General features: G+C 36.0%; 1 protein-coding gene across 1 annotated transcript in view; it reads left to right on the top strand.

Annotated features, from left to right (window-relative positions):
• Window positions 1-21,483, top strand: part of TYR (tyrosinase) — a gene marked incomplete at its 3' end in the record, with an annotated part of 88,847 nt that overhangs the window by 29,843 nt on the left and 37,521 nt on the right. Inside the window, exon 3 of the mRNA XM_079709571.1 lies at window positions 20,411-20,558. Within this exon, the coding sequence (XP_079565697.1) occupies window positions 20,411-20,558 (148 nt within the window). The remainder of the gene's footprint in view (window positions 1-20,410; window positions 20,559-21,483) is intronic.

The following is a 21,483-nucleotide window of genomic DNA, read 5'->3' as shown; positions in this document are numbered from 1 at the left end:
GGTCTTTCTGTTTGAGCCTTTTCAATTTTTTTTCCCCTCTAGGATCCAGTGATTGCTGGGAGTTTTAGTTTTCGGCTAGGCTGCTTCACTTACATTGAAGCCTCTAATCTTGGCTAAGAAAAATTATTGATTTTCTCTCACTTGACATTGTTTTCTTTCCTATAATATTTTCCCTGTTTATCTCATTTTCTACCAAGTATAAAAAAGCAAAGAAACTCTGTTTTCCTTAGCCATTCCATATTCTTCTTTCTAATGACACCTCCCAAAATATATTGATTTATGGGTAAATAATTATTTCCATTAACATGCTTTGTTTGAATGAAGAATTGCCTCTCTCTTCTTTCCTAACATCTATTATCATCTCCTTTATGCTGAGCAACACCATAACTATTTTTCATACAAGCTGTTCAGGGCTTTCTCTATATGTAATTAATTACTCCATCAGGAGAATATTGAGAGAATCACCTATTAAATAAAAACACAAGAACCAGATTCAGGGCCATGATCCATTTTACTCGGTCATAAACCTTGGAACATTAAGGACATGTTCCAAAAATTTTTAGTTTAATTGATTTTAAAATTATGCTAGCAACTGGAGTTACATGTCTTAGAAAGAGAAATAAATATTCCATAATTATTTATTGAACAAACTTTTATAAAGCATCTACCGTGTGCAGGCACTTTGCAATATACTAGGAATAACTAGTGAATATGATGCAGATCTTTATCTCTTGGAATTTACAGTCTAATTAAGAACTGGACCATGAACAAGTAATTAATATCTAAAGGAAATAAATTATTAAAAACAGGGAATTATAAGTGTTATTAAATAGAGGGACCTAACCGAGTGTTTATTGTCAGAGAAACTCTGAGGATCTGATATCCACACGAATGAGTTGGAATAGGTCAGGCAAAGTCAAAAGAAGAAAAAGGGGAAAAGCACAAATTCTTTCCAATTTCTGAATAAAATAGTCTTGCAAATTCCCAGAGAGTCCCTGTAATTAAAAACAACTGCTGACATCAATATAGCCCTACTTTTTCACTTCCTAAAAACTTGCCACATCTATAATCTTAATTACTCCTCTCTTTGTTATTGAGCTGCATGAGCTGCTTGTATATTTTGGAAATTAATCCTTTGTCAGTTGCTTCATTTGCAAATACAGTCTTCCATTCTGTGGGTTGTCTTTTCAGCTTGTTTATGGTTTCCTTTGCTGTGCAAAAGCTTTTATGTTTCATTAGGTCCCATTTGTTTATTTTTGTTTTTATTTCCATTTCTCTAGGAGGTGGGTCAAAAAGGATCTTGCTGTGATTTATGTCATAGAGTGTTCTGCCTATGTTTTCCTCTAAGAGTTTGATAGTGTCTGACCTAACATTTAGGTCTTTAATCCATTTTGAGTTTATTTTGTGTATGGTGTTGGGAGTGTTCTAATTTCATTCTTTTACATGTAGCTGTCCAGTTTTCCCAGCACCACTTATTGAAGAGGCTGTCTTTTCTCCATTGTATATTCTTGCCTCCTTTATCAAAAGTAAGGTGACCATATGTGTGTGGGTTTATCTCTGGGCTTTCTATCCTGTTCCATTGATCTATATTTCTGTTTTTGTGACAGTACAATACTGTCTTGATTCCTATAGCTTTGTAGTATAGTCTGAAGCCTGGGAGCCTGATTCCTCCAGCTCTGTTTTTCTTTCTCAAGATTGCTTTGGCTATTTGGGGTCTTTTGTGTTTCCAAACAAATTGTGAAATTTTTTCTAGTTCTGTGAAAAATGCCATTGGTAGATTGATAGGGATTGCATTGAATCTGTAGATTGCTTTGGGTAGTAGAGTCATTTCACAATGTTGATTCTTCCAATCCAAGAACATGGTATATCTCTCCATCTGTTTATATTGTCTTTAATTTCTTTCATCAGTGTCTTATAATTTTCTGCATACAGGTCTTTTGTCTCCTTAGGTAGGTTTATCCCTAGGTATTTTATTCTTTTTGTTGCCATGGTAAATGGGAGTGTTTCCTTAATTTCTCTTTCAGATTTTTCATCATTAGTGTATAGGAATGCAAGAGATTTCTGTGCCTTAATTTTGTATCCTGCTACTTTACCAAATTCATTGATTAGCTCTAGTAGTTTTCTGGTGGCATCTTCAGGATTCTCTATGTATAATATCATGTCACCTGCAAACAGTGACAGTTTTACTTCTTCTTTTCTGATTTGGATTGCTTTTATTTCTTTTTCTTCTCTGATTGCTGTGGCTAAAACTTCCAAAACTATGTTAAATAATAGTGATGAGAGTGGGCAACCTTGTCTTGTTCCTGCTCTTAAAGGAAATGGTTTCAGTTTTTCACCATTGAGCATGATGTTGGCTGTAGGTTTGTCATATATCCCAATCCAAAGATGGGCAGAAGACCTAAATAGACATTTCTTCAAAGAAGATATACAGACTGCCAACAAACACATGAAAGGATGCTCAACATCACTAATCATTAGGGAAATGCAAATCAAAACCACAATGTGGTATTACCTCACACTGGTCAGAATGGCCATCATCAAAATATCTACAAACAATAAATAATGGAGAGGGTATGGAGAAAAGGGAACCCTCTTGCACTGTTGGTGGGAATGTAAATTGATATAGCCACTATGGAGAACAGTATGGTGGTTCCTTAAAAAATTAAAAAGAGAACTACCATATGACCCAGCAGTACCACTCCTGGGCATATTCCCTGAGAAAACCACCATTCAAAAAGAGTCATGTACCACAGTGTTCATTGTAGCTCTATTTACAATAGCCAGGACATGGAAGCAACCTAAGTGTCCATCGACAGATGAATGGATAAAGAAGATGTGGCACATATATACAATGGAATATTACTCAGCCATAAAAAGAAAGGAAATTGAGTTATTTGTGTGGAGGTGAATGGACCTAGAGCCTGTCATACAGAGTGAAGTAAGTCAGAAAGAGAAAAACAAATACCATATGCTAACAGATATATATGGAATCTAAGAAAAAAAAACAGGTTCTGAAGAACCTAGGGACAGGACAGGAATAAAGACACAGATGTAGAGAATGGACTTGAAGACACGGGGAGGAGGAAGGGTAAACTGGGGCGAAGTGAGAGAGTGGCATGGACATATATACATTACTAAATGTGAAATAGCTAGCTAGTGGGAAGCAGCTGCATAGCACAGGGAGATCAGCTCAGTGCTTTGTGACCACCTAGACGGGTGGGATAGGGAGGGTGGGAAGGAGAAGCAAGAGGGAGGAGATATGGAGATATATGTATAGGTATAGCTGATTCACTTTGTTACACAGCAGAAACTAACACACCATAGTAAAGCATTTATACTCCAATAAAGATGTTAAAACAATTATTCCTTTCAAATATCTTGTAACATATTTATTCTTATACCCATGGATGAAGGAACTGAAATTCAGAGAATTTAAATAACTTGACAAGGTCACACAGCTAATAGGTAGAAAAATTAGATCACCAGCGTCCGTCATGTCCTCAAGTCTTCCAAATAGAGAAAGTTTCAGAGGAAACAGAGAGTAGTGATTAACAGTCAGATTACCTGGGTTAAAATCCTGATACTATCACTTACTAACTGGATGACTTTTGGTCACTTTAACCTATCTTGAAATCCTTCATTTACAAAGTGAGCGTAATCATAATACCTACCTCATGTGTTGTTATAAAGATTACATGATCTTTACAGATATCTGTAAATGACCTAGAACAATCTTTTTAATGGAAAATTTTCATTAAATAATAAAGTCACTGTCTTGCATATCAATGCATAGTCTAATTTTCTAGCTCCATATAGAAACCAAATTCTAAACAATGGAGTAGACCAATATTTGAGACCTCCAGTGGATAAAAATATTTCAGAAAAGGCTTAGTCCTAAATTGAGCTGATATCCAAAGTGTAACAAAAGGATAGTACTTTCTACTTAGAAGACTCATAAAAGTAAACTTTGAGATGCAGTTATATCTATATTCTACAAACTTTTGACATTCAGTAAGGGAATTTGACAGAGACAAACATTGGGTAAACCTTTGACCTTATATATTGGTGGCATTACCAAAGAATTTCAACCTTCTCTGTGTTTTATGACAGGAATCTGATTGATCCAGCAGACTTAATGCATTTGAAGTCCTATGATAGGAAGCTTATAAGGTATTCATCCAAAAGAAGATGGAGAGTGAGAACGTCCATAATATTAAGGGCCTTCTCTACCCTGAAAGAATATATTATAGAAAGCTGGGCTGGATAAGATGCCTCAGTATTTTTTCATCTCTTTTCATAAAAACAATTAAGGGAAACAAAGGTGTTGTAGTTAGAAAAGAAGATCTGTTTTCATCTTAATGATTTTATATTTTAGTACAATTAATAGCTCTACACCAGCTAAGAGAGTGTAACAGAATGATTGAGAGCAGAAATTGGTAGATAATTAGCCCAAATCTTGGCTTCACCACCTACCAGTTGAATGACCTTGGATAAACCGCCTAGCCTTTCTGAGCATTAGTTTCACCAGCTGAAAATTGCTTTAATTGTATCCTCTTTACAGAGTTACTACGAGGATTAAGTTCTGTAAGGATGTAATAAAACAGCCTAATGCCTACTATGCAGGAGTTGAGAGTGTAGCAATAGCAGTAATCTTTGTTGCCAAGTGATAATTAAGTTGTAACAAAGCGAAATAAGAAAACGTATGAATCATATTTCCATTTATAATTAAACTGTGAAGTTGAAGCTTTGTAATCTGTCAGCATAGGGAATACCATATTTGAAATTGAAGATTGATGAATGCAAACACACCTGTGAAAAATTCAAACATATTTTCAAGTGATTTTAATCAAGCATTTAAAAAATAATTACCCTTAATTTAATATAAGTAGAATCTATTAATTATGCTTCCCTGTAGCTAACTTTATTTGAGTTAATTTTTTTAATCCATGCATATGTGCACTCTTATACATTCACTGCGATAACCACTATATACAAATTTATAGACATGAGAGATAAGAAAAACAGAATGGCAAAAGGGGAAAGACATGAGATTTGGAATGAAATGATGATACAGTTTTGGAATTAGCCACTCAGAAGACATGTGACTTTTAATGTCATCTAGATTCCCAATTTCAGTATCTTTATTTGTAGTATAAGCATGTTGAAATTTACTCTATCTCCTTTATGTGAGGAACATCCAAAGGTGTGCTGACTCATATCTTCTCTGAGAGTTGACAGTGTCTTTTCCCAACCCTTTACTCAATGACAACGACTTGGCACTTTGAAATTAATAATCATGGGAATATTTACACTATGGAAATTGACAGATGCTACAAATCAACATATTCTCCACCACCAACCCCATTTTCCCTCTGAGATCTGGTTAATATTTTGCTAGTACACTACTGGGAATGTCAAATGAAAACATGTGCCAGAAAGTGCTTTGTGAAATATAACATGTAATGCAAATATGTTATAATATTTATTATGGAAAATTATGGATATAGAGACAATCTGTGACTTGCATATGAAAATATCATTAAATGATCTTGTCTAATTAAAAAGCAAAGACATGAATGAGCTTGTAGGACACATTTAAATGATTTAATAGACTTGTGTATGATAGAAATGCCCTATCAGATCAAGCCAATGAAGGGATGTTATATAGAATTTTTGCAGGTTCACTAACCATCCTTGTTTGCCCAGGACTATGGAGTTTCCCAGAACTAGGATGAACTATATAATTTTCAGCGTCTAGCACAACATGAAACAGCTTGTTCAAAAATTATTAAAAATTTCAAGATAGCAACAGCAAAGCACTAAACCACATATGGGCAGGTCTGGGTGGGGAACACTCAGTTGCATGCTTATGAAGCTGGCTCTACCTAGGACCCATGGCTTTCAGTGCTAAAATCAGAACAGTCTGGGGCAAACAGGGACTAAGATGGTTGGTGACCCTACTTTTGCTTCAAAAATAGTTAGCATTAATATTAATATATTATCAAAGATTTAGCACACCTAGTGAAATATACCAACTGTAGCAAGTACTATCAATTCAGTCATAAGTAAGAGCAGGGAAGTGAATATAGCTTGAATAACACTTTGTCTTTAAAGATCTTTGCTTGGTTCAGTCTGTGCAATTTAGTGAACTAAATGACTCTGCTTTGACTCCTGAGTCTTCCCAAATGCACAAATCTAATCTTAGAATATAGAAAGTCATTATAAAGTTTTACCTTAAAACAAGTTTCAGACAAATTTTAAATGAAGAATGGACCATTATTCTGAATGTGTAAGATCACTTTACAGATGTATTTATAAACTGGAAATTAGATTTAAGAAATGTTGAAAAAAATCACTGGATGGTGTAAATCATGTATATACTGTGTATTTAACATGTAATTACACATCATGTTCTTTATACACACAAACACACACACAAACATTGATGTTACCAAGAGGAGAAATTAGTCTGAAGTTTAAAATAATAAACAATTTCAAGTGATAACACATGAAATAATTCTGTTCTTTTTCATTGAGTTTATGGAGATGACTATAATTTTGACTAATTCACCATTGTCTTTGGGCAAACAATGAAAATAGTTAGAGTGGTGATTCTCTAATGCAAACTTTAGTGTGCGTTAGAATCACCTGGAAGACTTGTTAACACAAATGATGAATCTCAGTGACTTTCTGATTCAGTAGGTTTTGGTAGGGCTAGAGTATTTGCATTTCTAACAAATTTACAGGTCCTGGGACTGCACTTTTGAAAACCATGTAATTTGTGGAGCATTTGTGATTATATGTCATCTAATAATTATATGATAAGAAATGTTCACCCACCACAGTATTTGCTACATTGCTTTGTTCCCAGTAGTTGAAGGAATTTCCTGAGTCAAATTAAAAGTATTTTCTAATAAACATAAATGCTAATTAATTACATCTGTGGCTGTAGAGCTAGCAGTTTATTTGAGAGACCTTGAAGGTGGAGTGAAAGTTAAGGCTTCCATTACACCTAGGGACTTGCTTAGATCCAAGGATCTTTTTTGATCTGCAATATTATATTTCTGCTGCAAGTAGCTTAAATTACAGGCTTTTAAAAAGTATTCAGCCATTAAATACAACCTCATAAAATCATTGTGTGTAACCTTGTGAGGATATGCACTTCATAGTTCCAGAATAAAGTTGCACATTAAGAGAGTGAATTAGAGGGAATATAGCCAGGGGGCCTAATAGTCCCTTCTCTTCAATCTTTAGATGCATCAATGTACATTTTTCTATGTCCTTTTAGGTTTCTTTTCTCCAATTATGTCTCTGAAACTCTATGAAATGTTAAAATAAGTTAGAGTTGCACTTAAAATTAAATCAAATAAATTAAATGTACTCTGTTCTGAAGATTTAACCATGTACTTTCTCACATTTCAAACTCCAACAGGCATGATAAAGTGCAACAACTATATAGCCCAGTTTCCTAGAAAGGAGTATTCTGAATTTAAAAAGATGATATATGTGAAAATGCCTACACAGTGCCTGCCATGTAGTAGTTGCTCAATGTTTTTAAACATCATTTTCAAGGGTACACACTGGAGCAGTTATCAATAGGAAAATATTTCAAGGTAGAAGTTCATGATGTGGAATTTTAAAGAAAGAAGCATTTTTAGACTCACAATATAGGAGGAGAACATTTCAGGTGAAGGAAATAATATATTCAGAGGTAAAGTTTTTAAAGTGCAAGTTCAAGTTTAGAGATAGCAGTTTTGCCTACATCAGTGAACTTCAACCCTGGTTGCACATTAGAATCACCTGAGGTGTTTTTAAAATTCCAAGTGCCTGAGCCCCACTCTGTACCAATTAAATCTGAATCTCCAGGGGTCAGAGATAGGCATCAATATTAAAAACAAACAAACAAACAAATACAAAAAGTCTCCAAAGTGCTATTGGTAAGAAATGAAAGAGAAAAAGAAATGGACGGACAAGTTGAAGTTTCCTATTTTTATCATCAGCCTGAAACTATGTTTATTAATTTCCCATAGGAATGTAGCACACAGACTTGAAGGCATAACACAGGGTAATTTGAGCAACTGTCACTGCCCTTCACAAAGAACTCTGAGCCATTTTGGCATCTGTGACTGCTAACAAGGTCCCTGCTGGCTTATTAGACTTTCCATCTGTGGGGAATCCTTGGACAAGAGAGACCCAATAATGCATTCTGTGCCTTGCTGATATTCAATGGATGAAAATAGCAAGTCACTAAATTCATTTCATAGTGCACAATAAAAGGAGGTTTCCAAGATGTGTCAGCAAGTTAGTATAAACACTACCCCACTCTAGTGTACAGAAAAGAGTATGGGATTTGAAATCGATCAAAGCCATGGTCAACTCCTTGATTGCCTCAGTTTCTATCTTGAATTTAGGTGTGTTTTTTAACTTCTATAAACTTAAGTCTTCTCACTGTAAAATTAGGACAATGATAATATTCATATCACAAGTAGCCCTGGAATTCAAATGAGATCATGTACATAAAGATATTTGAAAAGTTTGATGTATAAATTATTATTATTTGTGCCTAGAATTTCCTTTTAGACGTGTGCTTCCAAAAGGGAATAAAATCTCAGCAAGAGAAACTACTGATGTTGGTGTAATCATTTCTATTTTGTCAAGGTGATTTACCAGCCAAAAAATGAATTGTGTGAAGAAGTAAAATAGAAAATAATTTATTCACATTTTTATATTATTCACATCCATGACATTTTCTTTATTTTGTCACTTAACAAGCAGCAGAGTAGAGCTCTTTAAAGGTCCCTTGTAGATTTTATGGAAAGAAATGTTATCTTTCCTACTCGCAAGCTTTATAGCATGGTATTAGTGAAGAATTAAGAAGTATTTTTTTCAATCCTTTTTAAAAAATTGAAGTATATTTTCTGTACCATATTATATAAGTTACAAGTGTACAATATAGTGATTCACAACTTTTAAAGGTAATCATCCATTTATAGTTATTATAAAATATTGGCTTTATTCCCCATGTTGTAAAATATATCCTTGTTGCTTATTTTATACCTAATAGTTTGTACCACTTATTCCACTACCCCTACGTTGCCCCTCCCTCCTCCCCTCTCACCACTGGTAACCACTAGTTTATTCTCTGTATCTGTGTCTGCTTCTTCCTTGTTATATTCACTAGCTTGTATTTTTTTTAGATTCCACATATAAGTGATATCATACAGTATTTGGCTTTCTCTGTCTGACTTATTTCACTTAGCATTATGCCCTCCAAGTATATCCATGTTGTTGCAAATGGCAAAATTTCGTTCCTTTTTTATGGCTGGATAGTATTCCATTATATGTATGTGTGTGTGTGTGTATATATATATATATATATATATATATATATATATATATATAGCACATTGAGAAGTATTTTATATTTACTTTTCGATTAAATACAAAGATATGCAAGGCTCTGTTTTTGACTATGGAAAATCAAAGCAAAGTATTTGGTCTCTGCTTCTGAGGCATTTCCAGTCTATTTTAAGAGACAAGATATACATAGTTCATGAAAAATTGATAATATACTCAGATTGTCTATATTAACAATCTGGTACATCACAAAGAGGTCAGCTATTGGTCTAACGTGTACCTTTGAACTATTTCTGAGCACATAACACAATGTGTTCTGATAAACACCATGCGCTTTTTTTTTTAACATCTTTATTGGAGTATAATTGCTTTACAATGGTATGTTAGTTTCTGCTTTATAACAAAGTGAATCAGCTATACATATACATATATCTCCATATCTCCTCCCTCTTGCGGCTCCCTCCCACCCTCCATATCCCACCCTCTAGGTGGTCCCAAAGCACCGAGCTGATCTCCCTGTGCTGTGCGGCTGCTTCCCACTAGCTAGCTATTTTACATTTGGTAGTGTATATACCACTACACTATCATGCCACTCTCTCACTTAGTCCCAGGTTACCCTACGCCCTCCCCGTGTCCTCAAGTCCATTCTCTACATCTGCATCTTTATTCCTGTCCTGCCCCTAGGTTCTTCATAACCAATTTTTTTTAAGATTCCATATGTATCTGTTAGCATATGGTATTTGTTTTTCTCTTTCTGACATAATCACTCTGTATGACAGACTCTAGGTCCATCCACCTCACTACAAATAACTCAATTTCGTTTCTTTTTATGGATGAGTAATATTCCATTACATATATGTGCCACATCTTCTTTATGCATTCATCTGTCAATGGACACTTAGGTTGCTTCCATGTCCTGGCTATTGTAAATAGAGCTGCAATGAACATTGTGGTAAATGACTCCTTTTGAATTGTGGTTTTCTCAGGGTATATGCCCAGTAGTGGGATTGCTGGGTCATATGGTAGTTCTCTTTTTAGTTTTTTGAGGAACCTCCATACTGTTCTCCATAGTGGCTATATCAATTTACATTCCCACCAACAGTGCAAGAGGGTTCCCTTTTCTCCATACCCTCTCCAGCATTTTTTGTGTGTAGATTTTTTGATGATGGCCATTCTGACTGGTGTGAGGTGATACCTCATTGTGGTTATGATTTGCATTTCTCTAATGATTAATGATGTTGAGCATTCTTTCATGTGTTTGTTGGCCATCTGTATATCTTCTTTGGAGAAATGTCTATTTAGGTCTTCTGCCCATTTTTGGATTGGGTTGTTTGTTATTTTGATATTGAGCTGCATGAGCTTCTTATATTTTGGAGATTAATCCTTTGTCAGTTGCTTCATTTGGAAATATTTCCTCCCATTCTGAGGGTTGTCTTTTTGTCTTGTTTATGGTTTCCTTTGCTGTGCAAAAGCTTTTAAGTTTCATTAGGTCCCATTTGTTTATTTTTGTTTTTATTTCCATTTCTCTAGGAGATGGGTCAAAAGGGATCTTGCTGTGATTTATGTCATAGAGTGTTCTGCCTATGTTTTCCTCTAAGAGTTTTATAGTGTCTGGCCTTGCATTTAGGTCTTCAATCCATTTTGAGTTTATTTTTGTGTATGATGTTAGGCAGTGTTCTAATTTCATTCTTTTACATGTAGCTGTCCAGTTTTCCCAGCACCACTTATTGAAGAGGCTGTCTTTTCTCCATTGTATATCCTTGCCTCCTTTATCAAAAACAAGGTGACCATGTGTGTGGGCTTATCTCTGGGCTTTCTATCCTGTTCCATTGATCTATATTTCTGTTTCTGTGCCAGTACCATACTGTCTTGATTCCTGTAGCTTTGTAGTATATAGTCTGAAGTCGAGGAGCCGGATTCCTCCAGCTCCATTTTTTCCCTCAAGATTGCTTTAGCTATTCGGGGTCTTTTGTGTTTCCATACAAACTGTGAAATTTTTTGTTCTAGTTTTGTGAAAAATGCCATTGGTAGTTTGATAGGGATTGCATTGAATCTGTAGATTGCTTTGGGTAGTAGAGTCATTTTCACAATGTTGATTCTTCCAATACAGGAACATGGTATATCTCTCCATCTGTTCCAATCATCTTTAATTTCTTTCATTAGTACCTTACAGTTTTCTGCATACAGGTCTTTTGTATCCTTAGGTACGTTTATTCCTAGGTATTTTGTTCTTTTTGTTGCGGTGGTAAATGGGAGCGTTTCCTTAATTTCTCTTTCAGATTTTTCATCATTAGTGTATAGGAATGCAAGAGATTTCTGTGCATTAATTTTGTATCCTGCTACTATACCAAATTCATTGATTAGCTCTAGTAGTTTTCTGGTAACATCTTTAGGATTCTCTATATATAGTATCATGTCATCTGCAAACAGTGACATCTTTACATCTTCTTTTCTGATTTAGATTCTTTTTATTTTTTTTTCTTCTCTGATTGCTGTGGCTAAAATTTACAAAACTATGTTAAATAATAGTGGTGAGAGTGGGCAACCTTGTCTTGTCCTGATCTTAGTGGAAATGGTTTCAGCTTTCCACAATTGGAAATGATGTTGGCTGTGGGTTTGTCATACATTACCTTTTTTATGTTGAGGTAAGTTCCCTCTATGCCTACTTTCTAGAGGGTTTTTATCATTAATGGATGTTGAATTTTGTCGAAAGTTTTTCTGCATCTATTGAGATGAGCGTATGGTTTTTAATCCTTCAATTTGTTAATATGGTGTATCACATTGATTGATTTGCATATATTGAAGAATCCTTGCATTCCTGGGAAAAACCCCACTTGATCACAGTGTATGATCCTTTTAATGTGCTGTTGGATCCTGTTTGATAATATTTTGTTCAGGATTTTTGCGTCTATGTTCATCAGTGATATTGGCCTGTAGTTTTCTTTCTTTGTGACACCTTTGTCTGGTTTTGGTATCAGGCTGATGGTGGCCTCGCAGAATGAGTTTGGGTATGTTCCTCCATCTGCTATATTTTGGAAGAGTTTGAGAAAGATAGGTGTTAGCTCTTCTCTAAATGTTTGATAGCGTTCACCTGTGGAGCCATCTGGTCCTGGGCTTTTGTTTGTTGGAAGATATTTAATCACAGTCTTAATTTCAGGGCTTGTGATTGCTCTGCTTATATTTTCTATTTCTTCCTGGTTTGGTGTTGGAAGGTTGTGCTTTTCTAAGAATTTGTCCATATCTTCCAGGTTGTCCACTTTATTGGCATATAGTTGGTTATAGTAATCTCTCATGATCCTTTGTATTTCTGCAGTGTCAGTTGTTACTTCTCCTTTTTCATTTCTAATTCTATTGATTTGAGTCTTCTCCCTTTTTTCTTTATGAGTCTGGCTAATGGTTTATCAATTTTGTTTATCTTCTCAAAGAACCAGATTTTAGTTTTACTGATCTTTGCTATTGTTTCCTTCATTTCTTTTTCATTTATTTCTGATCTAATCATTATGTTTTCTTTCCTTCTGCTAATGTTGGGGTATTTTTGTTCTTCTTTCTCTAATTGCTTTAGGCGTAAGTTTAGGTTCTTTATTTGAGATGTTTCTTATTTCTTGAGGTAGGATTGTATTGCTATAAACTTCCCTCTGAGAACAGCTTTTGCTGTATCCCATTGGTTTTGGGTCGTTGTGTTTTCATTGTCATTTGTTTTCAGGTATTTTTTGATTAGCTCTTTGATTTCTTCAGTGATATCTTGGTTATTAAGTATTGTATTGTTTGGCCTCCATGTATCTGTATTTTTTACACATTTTTTCCTGTAATTGATATCTAGTCTCATAGCATTGTGGTCAGGAAAGATACTTGTTATGATTTCAATTTTCTTAAATTTACCAAGTCTTGTTTTGTTACCCAAGGTACAATCTATCCTGGAGAATGTTCCATGAGCACTTGAGAAGAAAGTGTATTCTGTTGTTTTTGGATGCAATGTCCTATAAATATCAATTAAGTCCATCTTGTTTAATGTATCATTTAAAGCTTGTGTTTCCTTATTATTTTCAATTTGGTTGGTCTGTTCATTGGTGAAAGTGGGTGTTAAAGTCCCCTACTATGATTATGTTATTGTCGATTTCCCCTTTTATGGCTGTTAGCATTTACCTTATGTATTGAGGTGCCCCTATGTTGGGAGCATAAATATATACAATTGTTATATCTTCTTCTTGGATTGCTCCCTTGATATTATGTAGTGTCCTTATTTGTCTCTTGTTGTAGTGTCAATTTGACGTCTATTTTGCCTGAGAATTGCTACTCCAGCATTCTTTTGATTTCTATTTGCATGGAGTATCTTTTTCCATCCCCTCACTTTCAGTCTGTATGTGTCCCTAGGTCTGAAGTGGGTCTCTTGTAGACAGCATATATATGGCTCTTGTTTTTGTATCCATTCATCCAGTCTATACTTTTGGTTGGAGCATTTAATCCATTTACATTTAAGGTAATTGTCGACATGTATGTTCCTATTACCAGTTTCTTAACTGTTTTGAGTCTGTTATTATAGGTCTTTTCTTTCTCCTGTGTTTCCTGCCTAGAGATGTTCCTTTAGCATTTGTTGTAAAGCTGGTTTGGTGCTGCTGAATTCTCTTAGCTTTTGCTTGTCTGTAAATGTTTCAATTTCTCCATTGAATCTGAATGAGAACCGTACTGGGTAGAGTAATCTTGCTTGTAGGTTTTTCCCTTTCATCACTTTAAATATGTCCTGCCAGTCCCTTCTGGCTTGCAGAGTTTCTGCTGAAAGATCAGCTGTTAACCTAAGGGGGATTCCCTTGTATGTTATTTGTTGTTTCTCCTTTACTGTTTTTAATATCTTTTCTTTGTATTTAATTTCTGATAGTTTGATTAATATGTGTTTTGGTGTGTTTCTCCTTGAGTTTAGCCTGTATGGGACTCTCTGCACTTCCTGGACTTGATTAACTATTTCCTTTCCCATATTAGGGAAGTTTTCATCTATAATCTCTTCAAGTATTTTCTCAGTCCCTTTCTTTTTCTCTTCTACTCCTGGGACCCCAATAATTTGAATATTGGTGCATTTAATATTGTCCCTGAGGTGTCTGAGACTGTCCTCAATTCTTTTCATTCTTTTTTCTTTATTCTGCTCTGCAGTAGTTATTTCCACTAATTTATCTTCTGGGTCACTTATCCGTTCTTGTCTGTCATTTATTCTGCTATTGATTCCTTCCAGAGAATTTTAAATTTCATTTATTGTGTTGTTCATCATTGCTTGTTTGCTCTTTATTTCTTCTAAGTCCTTGTTAAACATTTCTTGTATTTTCTCCATTCTATTTTCAAGATTTTGGATCAACTTTACTATCATTACTCTGAATTCTTTTTCAGGTAGACTGCCTATTTCCTCTTCATTTGTTTGGTCTGGTGGGTTTTTACCTTGCTCTTTCATCTGCTGTGTATTTCTCTGTCTTCTCATTTTATTTAACTTACTGTATTTGGGTTCTGCTTTACGCAGGCTGCAGGTTTGTAGCTCCCGTTGTTTTTGGTGTCTGCCCCCAGTGGATAAGGTTTGTTCAGTGGGTTGTGCAGGCTTCCTGGTGGAGGGGACTAGTGCCTGTGTTCTGGAGGATAACACTGGATCTTGTCTTTCTGGTGGGCAGAACCCCGTCCAGTGGTGTGTTTTGGGGTGTCTGTGACCTTATTATGATTTTAGGCAGCCTCTCTGCTAATAGGTGAGGTTGTGTTCCTGTCTTCCTTGTTGTTTGGCATAGGATGTCTAGTACTGTAGCTTGCTTGTCATTGGGTGGAGCTGGGTCTTAGCGTTGCGATGGAGATCTCTGGGAAAGCTTTGGCTGTTTAATATTACGTGGAGTTGGGAGGTCTCTGGTTGACCAATGTCCTAAACTCAGCTCTTCCACCTCAGAGGCACAGGCCTGACACCCGGCTGAAGCACCACGGCCCTGTCAGCCACACGGCTCAGGAGAAAAGAGAGAAAAATGAAGGAAATAAAGAAAGAAAGAAAGAAAGAAAGAAAGAAAGGCAAAAATAAAATAAAATAAAGTTATTAAAATAAAAAATAATTATTAAAAATAAAAAATTAAAAAAGAGGAAAAAAAGAAAGAAGGAAAGAAAGAAGAGAGCAACCAATCCAAAACACAAATCCATGAATGATAATAAGCACTAAAAATGATACCTAAAAAATAAAAATAAAATGGACAGAACTGTAGGAAATATGGTAAAACCAAAGCTCTACAGACAAAATCATCCATAGCATACACATACACACTCACAACAAGAGAAAAAGGATAAAAAAGTGTATATTGTTTCTCCCAAAGTCCACTGCCTCAATTTGGGGTGATTCGTTGTCTATTCAGGTATTCCACAGATGCAGGGTACATCAAGTTGATTGTGGAGATTTAATCCGATGCTCCTGAGTCTGATGGGAGAGATTTCCATTTCTCTTCTTTGTTCGCACAGCTCCCGGAATTCAGCTTTGGATTTGGCCCTGCCTCTGTGTGTAGGTCGCCTGAGGGCGTCTGTTCTTCACCCAGACAGGACGGGGTTAAAGGAGCAGCAGATTAGGGTGCTCTGGCTCACTCAGGCTGGGGGGAGGGAGGGGTACGGAATGCGGGGCGAGCCGGCAGCATTAGAGGCTGGTGTGATATTGCACCAGCCTGAGGCGTGCCGTGTGTTCTCCCGGGGAAGTTGTCCCTGGGTCACAGGACCCTGGCAGTGGCAGGCTGCACAGGATCCCGGGAGGGGTGGTTTGCATAGTGACCTGTGCTTGCACACAGGCTTCTTGGTGGCTGCAGCGGTAGCCTTAGCGTCTCATGCCCTTCTCTGGAGCTCATTTAGGTGGCACCCTTAATCCCCTCTCCTCGCGCACACCAAAACGATGGTCTCTTGCCTCTTCGGCAGCTCCAGACTTTTTCCCGGACTCCCTTCGGGCTAGTTGTGGCACACTAGCCCCCTTCTGGCTGTGTTTATGCAGCCAACCCCAGTCCTCTCCCTGAAATCTGACCTCCGAAGCCTGAGCCTAAGCTCCCAGACCAGACTCGCCCTGGCAAGTTAGCAGACAAGCCTCTCGGGCTGGTGAGTGCGGGTCAGCACTGATCCTCTGTGTGGGAATCTCTCCACTTTGCCCTCTGCACCCCTGTTGCTATACTCTCCTCCGCGGCTCCGAAGCTTCTCCCCTCCGCCACCCGCAGTCTCCTCCCGCAAAGGGGCTTCCTAGTGTGTGGAAACCTTTCCTCCTTCACAGCTCCCTCCCACTGGTGCAGGTCCCATCCTTATCTTTTTGTCTCTGTTTTTTCTTTTTCTTTTGCCCTACCCAGGTACGTGGGGAGTTTCTTGCCTTTTGGGATGTCTGAGGTCTTCTGCCAGCATTCAGTAGGTGTTCTGTAGGTGTTGTTTCACATGTAGATGTATTTCTGATGTATCTATGGGGAGGAAGACGATCTCCACATCTCAATCCTCTGTGATCCTGAAGGTCTCTTCCCCATGTGCTTCTTATTCACATATCCTTCATAATAACATTGGAGACTTTCCTAGGTGCAACATCTAGAAAGTTAGCAAAAGAAGTGAGTAAAGAAACACTAGCCCTGCTGAAAACACTCTTAGAATAGCAATTCTAGTTTCCAGAATCACTCCCAACCATCTATTGTTGGCTGAGGGCAAGCAGCAGGCAGGTTTCTGCAGAGAAATGAAGTTCAGGAGGAGACAAGTGTCTGGTACTAGGATGGACCCTGGTGGTGGAGATTTGTGGCGAAAGAGACTTTTCTGCAGTGGGAGTGTCCCATCTTCTTGGCAGCAGCTCTCATGATAGGCATCCATTTATCAAATGCAACAAGCTTAGAGAAATGATAGCTCTTACTCAGGAAGCACTCATTTTGTGCCAGATTCTATACTAGATGCATCACACCTGTCATCAAAAAAATCCTCATCAGAATATGAGAGATGGACATTAATTATTCCCTCTCTTACCAATGAAGAAACTGAGGTTCACAAAATATAACTTGACAAAGGTAATACTTTCACAAAGTAACACAGAATTTAAACCCAGGTTGCTTAGCTCTAAAAATCTTTTCTGTACAGCAGTATCTTCAAATTGGGATAGACACTACTATAGGTTCACTAAGACTCTCTAAAGGGTACATGGCACAGAGAGTTTTAAAGAAATTTATTTCCAGATCTTCCTCCCATCTATTGTTTTCTAAAATGAATCTGAATGAGAAGCCTCCTGAATGTTCTTCTTTACCACCTCCCCTTCACAATCTCCCTTCGACTTTTCAGAAGAAAGTCATACCTCTCACCTAAACTGGATCCATTCTCATCACCATGCACTCACAGAAGGGGTAAAAACTTACAAGGTACCAAAGCAGTGGAGAACTCAAAATATTGGTGGCATTGTCGCTGAAGTGAATGACTTTAATGACTAGGTAGCAAATGTCTTGAAATTTGGGTCCTTTGTAAATAGATCCATAAATTATAAGATTGCTTTCATCAAAGAATTCTTGATTGTGTTGTCACTGATGGATCCTTTGATGCTGAATCAGTTACGTCATTTTTGGCATATATAACTAAAAAAGGAGTTCAAGTAATTAAGTGAAATTCCTACAAAAATCTTTTCATTACCATCTAGTTTTTATGAGGAAAAAGTTTCTCAGGACTGTGATTTAGTTTTTAAAATTTAGAATAGAAAATATGCTGCGCCTTATCTTTTCTATCAATGAGTAATATTCATCCATGGATACATGCAATAATTTTTAATTAACAATCTTTCACAAATATTATTAAGAAATAAATTTTCAATAAAATTTTACTTTTATATTTAATAGCTTATTTTGTAAAATATTTAATGTTTATGTCATTCAAATAAATTGTGTATTACTAAAAAACATAATGATAACAATCCAGATTATATTGGTCCCATGAAATTTTTAAAAAGTAATTTAAAATTTTATACCTATTTTGTTGTAGAAAAGTATGATAGGCTGATGAGTTTTTTAAAATAACATTTCAAGAATAACATATAACATTTAGGCATAATTTTGTAAGAAAATAGAATAAAAACATGAGATCAAGTGAAAAAGGAAATCCTATAAAATTTTAGACTATAATAGAAGAGTTTGTTTAGGTACTTTTGATATGGATGATGGTAAATATCAAATAATTTAATGTGCATACATTTTTATAAAGTGATAATAAATTTTTATTTTAAAACTTATACTATTTACAACATCTATCCCTGAACTTTTATCCTCTGAAACTATATACAATTATGATTAAAGCAACTTAGAATCTACTTAAAAATATGTGAGAGCATACATAAAACTTGGTTTTAAAACTTTCATTTGGTGCTACTCAAGGATAAAATCTTAAAGACCATTGTTCTACAGACCTTTTCCCTCCATGATATGACTTATTGCTAATAAGAAAGACAGTACACCAGTTCATTCAAGAGCTTAAGCTCTGGAATAAAACACACTGGTGTTCCAGCCTTCTCTTATGTTAATCTTAATCTTTTTAATCTTAGACAAGTTACTTAAGCTCTCTAAACTGCTTTATCCAAATCTGTATAATGGAGATTATGAAGATAAGCTGTAGAATCATTGTGAAGATTACATGAAATTAATCATGTTAAGCTTTTAAAAAAATTCCTGAACATAGTAAGTGCCATGTATATACAATCATAAAAGTTTTCATAGACAAGAGATTTCAGAGGGGAGATAAGTGTATGTTCTTGGGCTATGGTTGCAGAGGGAATGGGGCTTGGTATGGTTTCAGAGAATGAGTACATAAAGCTCAAAAGGAGGGAAAAAAAATCGTCAGATGAGGTGGCAGAAATACTATGAGCCACAATGGTGGGAGAGCACAAAGCTTCAAATGCAAAAGTGAAGAGCTGCAGATGAAGTTGACAACAAAATAATCCTAATTGTATGAAATGAAGCTAGATTTCCTCTGTCCAAGCCCTAATGACTACACTGTTTCTATCCTACCTTTTTTAAAAAAATTAAAATCTTACAGTTTCTGTTTTCTTATATTTCTGAATTTTGAAATTCAGCATGTCCTTGGCCATAGTCCCTCAACTTGGCTCCTACTTACAGTTTAACTCTGTTACTCCTACTTCTTTGTCTGGCTCTGAATCTGAGTTCTACTTATGTTTTGTGTTTTCCCTGAATGGACTCTGAAATGATATCATACTCTACCTCTTCCCTGGGAGTATGTGGGGAGAACACAAAATATCAAGAGCTCAGGTGTTGAAGTCTAATTGATATGGGTTAAAATCCCAACTCAACCACGACCTGTGTAGGCTTGGGAAACTCAGAACTTGTCTGAGCCTCAGTTTTCTCTTTTTTTCAATGGGGATAATTTCTAATCACCAAAGTTGCTATAAAGGCTGACGGACTTATGTCACAAAAAGCAATAGCTCAATTAACATTCAGAAAATAATAATTCTTATTATAATTACTATTCCTTTTGCAATGAATGGAGCCATTTAATGGAGTCCTGCTTAACTTTGAAATAAATATTTTGCAAAATAAAACACATTACCTGATGTCCTCTAGACAGTTGAAGATGAATTGTAATGTCAAAAGTCACAAATTTCATGTTTTCTCTGGAACCAGAAAAAAAATTAAAAGTAACCACCAGAACTGGAAAGCAAGGGAACACATAAAGGCTAGAAAGATCTGTTTCTACGTGCTGTTACAGACTGAAGTGACAGTGACTGTGTTGATTATTATAAAAAGGTTTTACTAGTTTTCAGGATCTAAAGGAGTAATAATAGGCAGAAGCAATAGAATGGAACACAGACTGGCTCAGCCTATTCCATTGGTTAACCAGTCCATTGTGACCAGATTGACACCATTCAACTCTACAAAGATTTATTAAATACTCACTGGGCATCTAGAATGTACAGAATCCCAATACAGAATGAATTTTATGGTTGATTTTATTACTTTGAATCAGGCTTTCAATTGTAGTTGTAAACCAAATGAGAAAATCATTTAGATTTTCAATCATTAAGACAAACTAATTTTTTTTTCAATTTTCTTTTTGCCAACAGGATTTGCTAGTCCACTTACTGGGATAGCAGATGCCTCACAAAGCAGTATGCACAATGCCTTGCACATCTACATGAATGGAACGATGTCCCAAGTACCGGGATCTGCCAACGATCCCATTTTCCTTCTTCATCATACATTTGTTGACAGGTTGGTTGGTACTTCTTCATAAATTATATGCTTATTTGTTTTAAATGTAGTGGATAGCACGAAGATATACAAAAAGCCAACAGGCACATAAAGATATGCACACCCATCACTAGTCATTAGGGAAGCACAAATTAAAACCAAAATGAGATAGCACCTCATGCTTGTTAGAATGGCCATCATCGAGATAAATGCTGTCCTGGATGTGCAGAAAAGGGAATCCTTGTGCGCTATTGGTGAAATTGTAAACTGGTATAGCCACTATGGAAGACAACATGGAGGATTCTCAAAAAATTAAAAATAAAACTGCCAAGTGATCTGGCAATTCCAATTCTGGTAATATATCCAAAGGAAACAAAACTGCTAAGTTGTAAAGGACACCCTCATTTTCATAGCAGCATTATCCACAATAACCAAGATATGGAAACAACATAAGGGTCCATCAATGGATGAATGGCTGAAGAAGTTATCACCATCTCCACCTCACTCATGTTTCAGGAACATGGACATAATATCAAATAACTAAGTGACTATTAGCCTGAAAGATTATTAGGCGGGTTTTTATTGCCTTCTTGGAAACTCTAATATTATAAGAATTAAATAATATCCCAAGTCAAGTTTTATTTAGAAATTAGTTTTTAAGAAAGTATATAAGCACCAAAATTATGATAACAATATAACATCAAAACCACCAAAACTATACATCAAGGAGGGAGGAAGATTGGGGGGGAAAACATCTTACAAGAACAGATAGACTGAACTCTGTTTACTGAGTCATTTTTATATCATATTGTCTTTGTGAATTTTTGGCATTTTTTGATCTTTAGTGCCATCCCATGAACTTTAAATAAGCTAGATTTCCTAGTTACCTTGATGCCCCAGACAAGGAATATGCAAACTATGGCTTATAGGCCAAATCTGTCTCCTA

This window comes from Hyperoodon ampullatus, assembly GCF_949752795.1.
Source record: "Hyperoodon ampullatus genome assembly, chromosome: 7".
NCBI lineage: Eukaryota > Metazoa > Chordata > Mammalia > Artiodactyla > Ziphiidae > Hyperoodon > Hyperoodon ampullatus.
The sequence above is the reverse complement of the archived record's forward strand: the minus strand, read 5'-3'. Positions and strand labels throughout refer to the sequence as shown.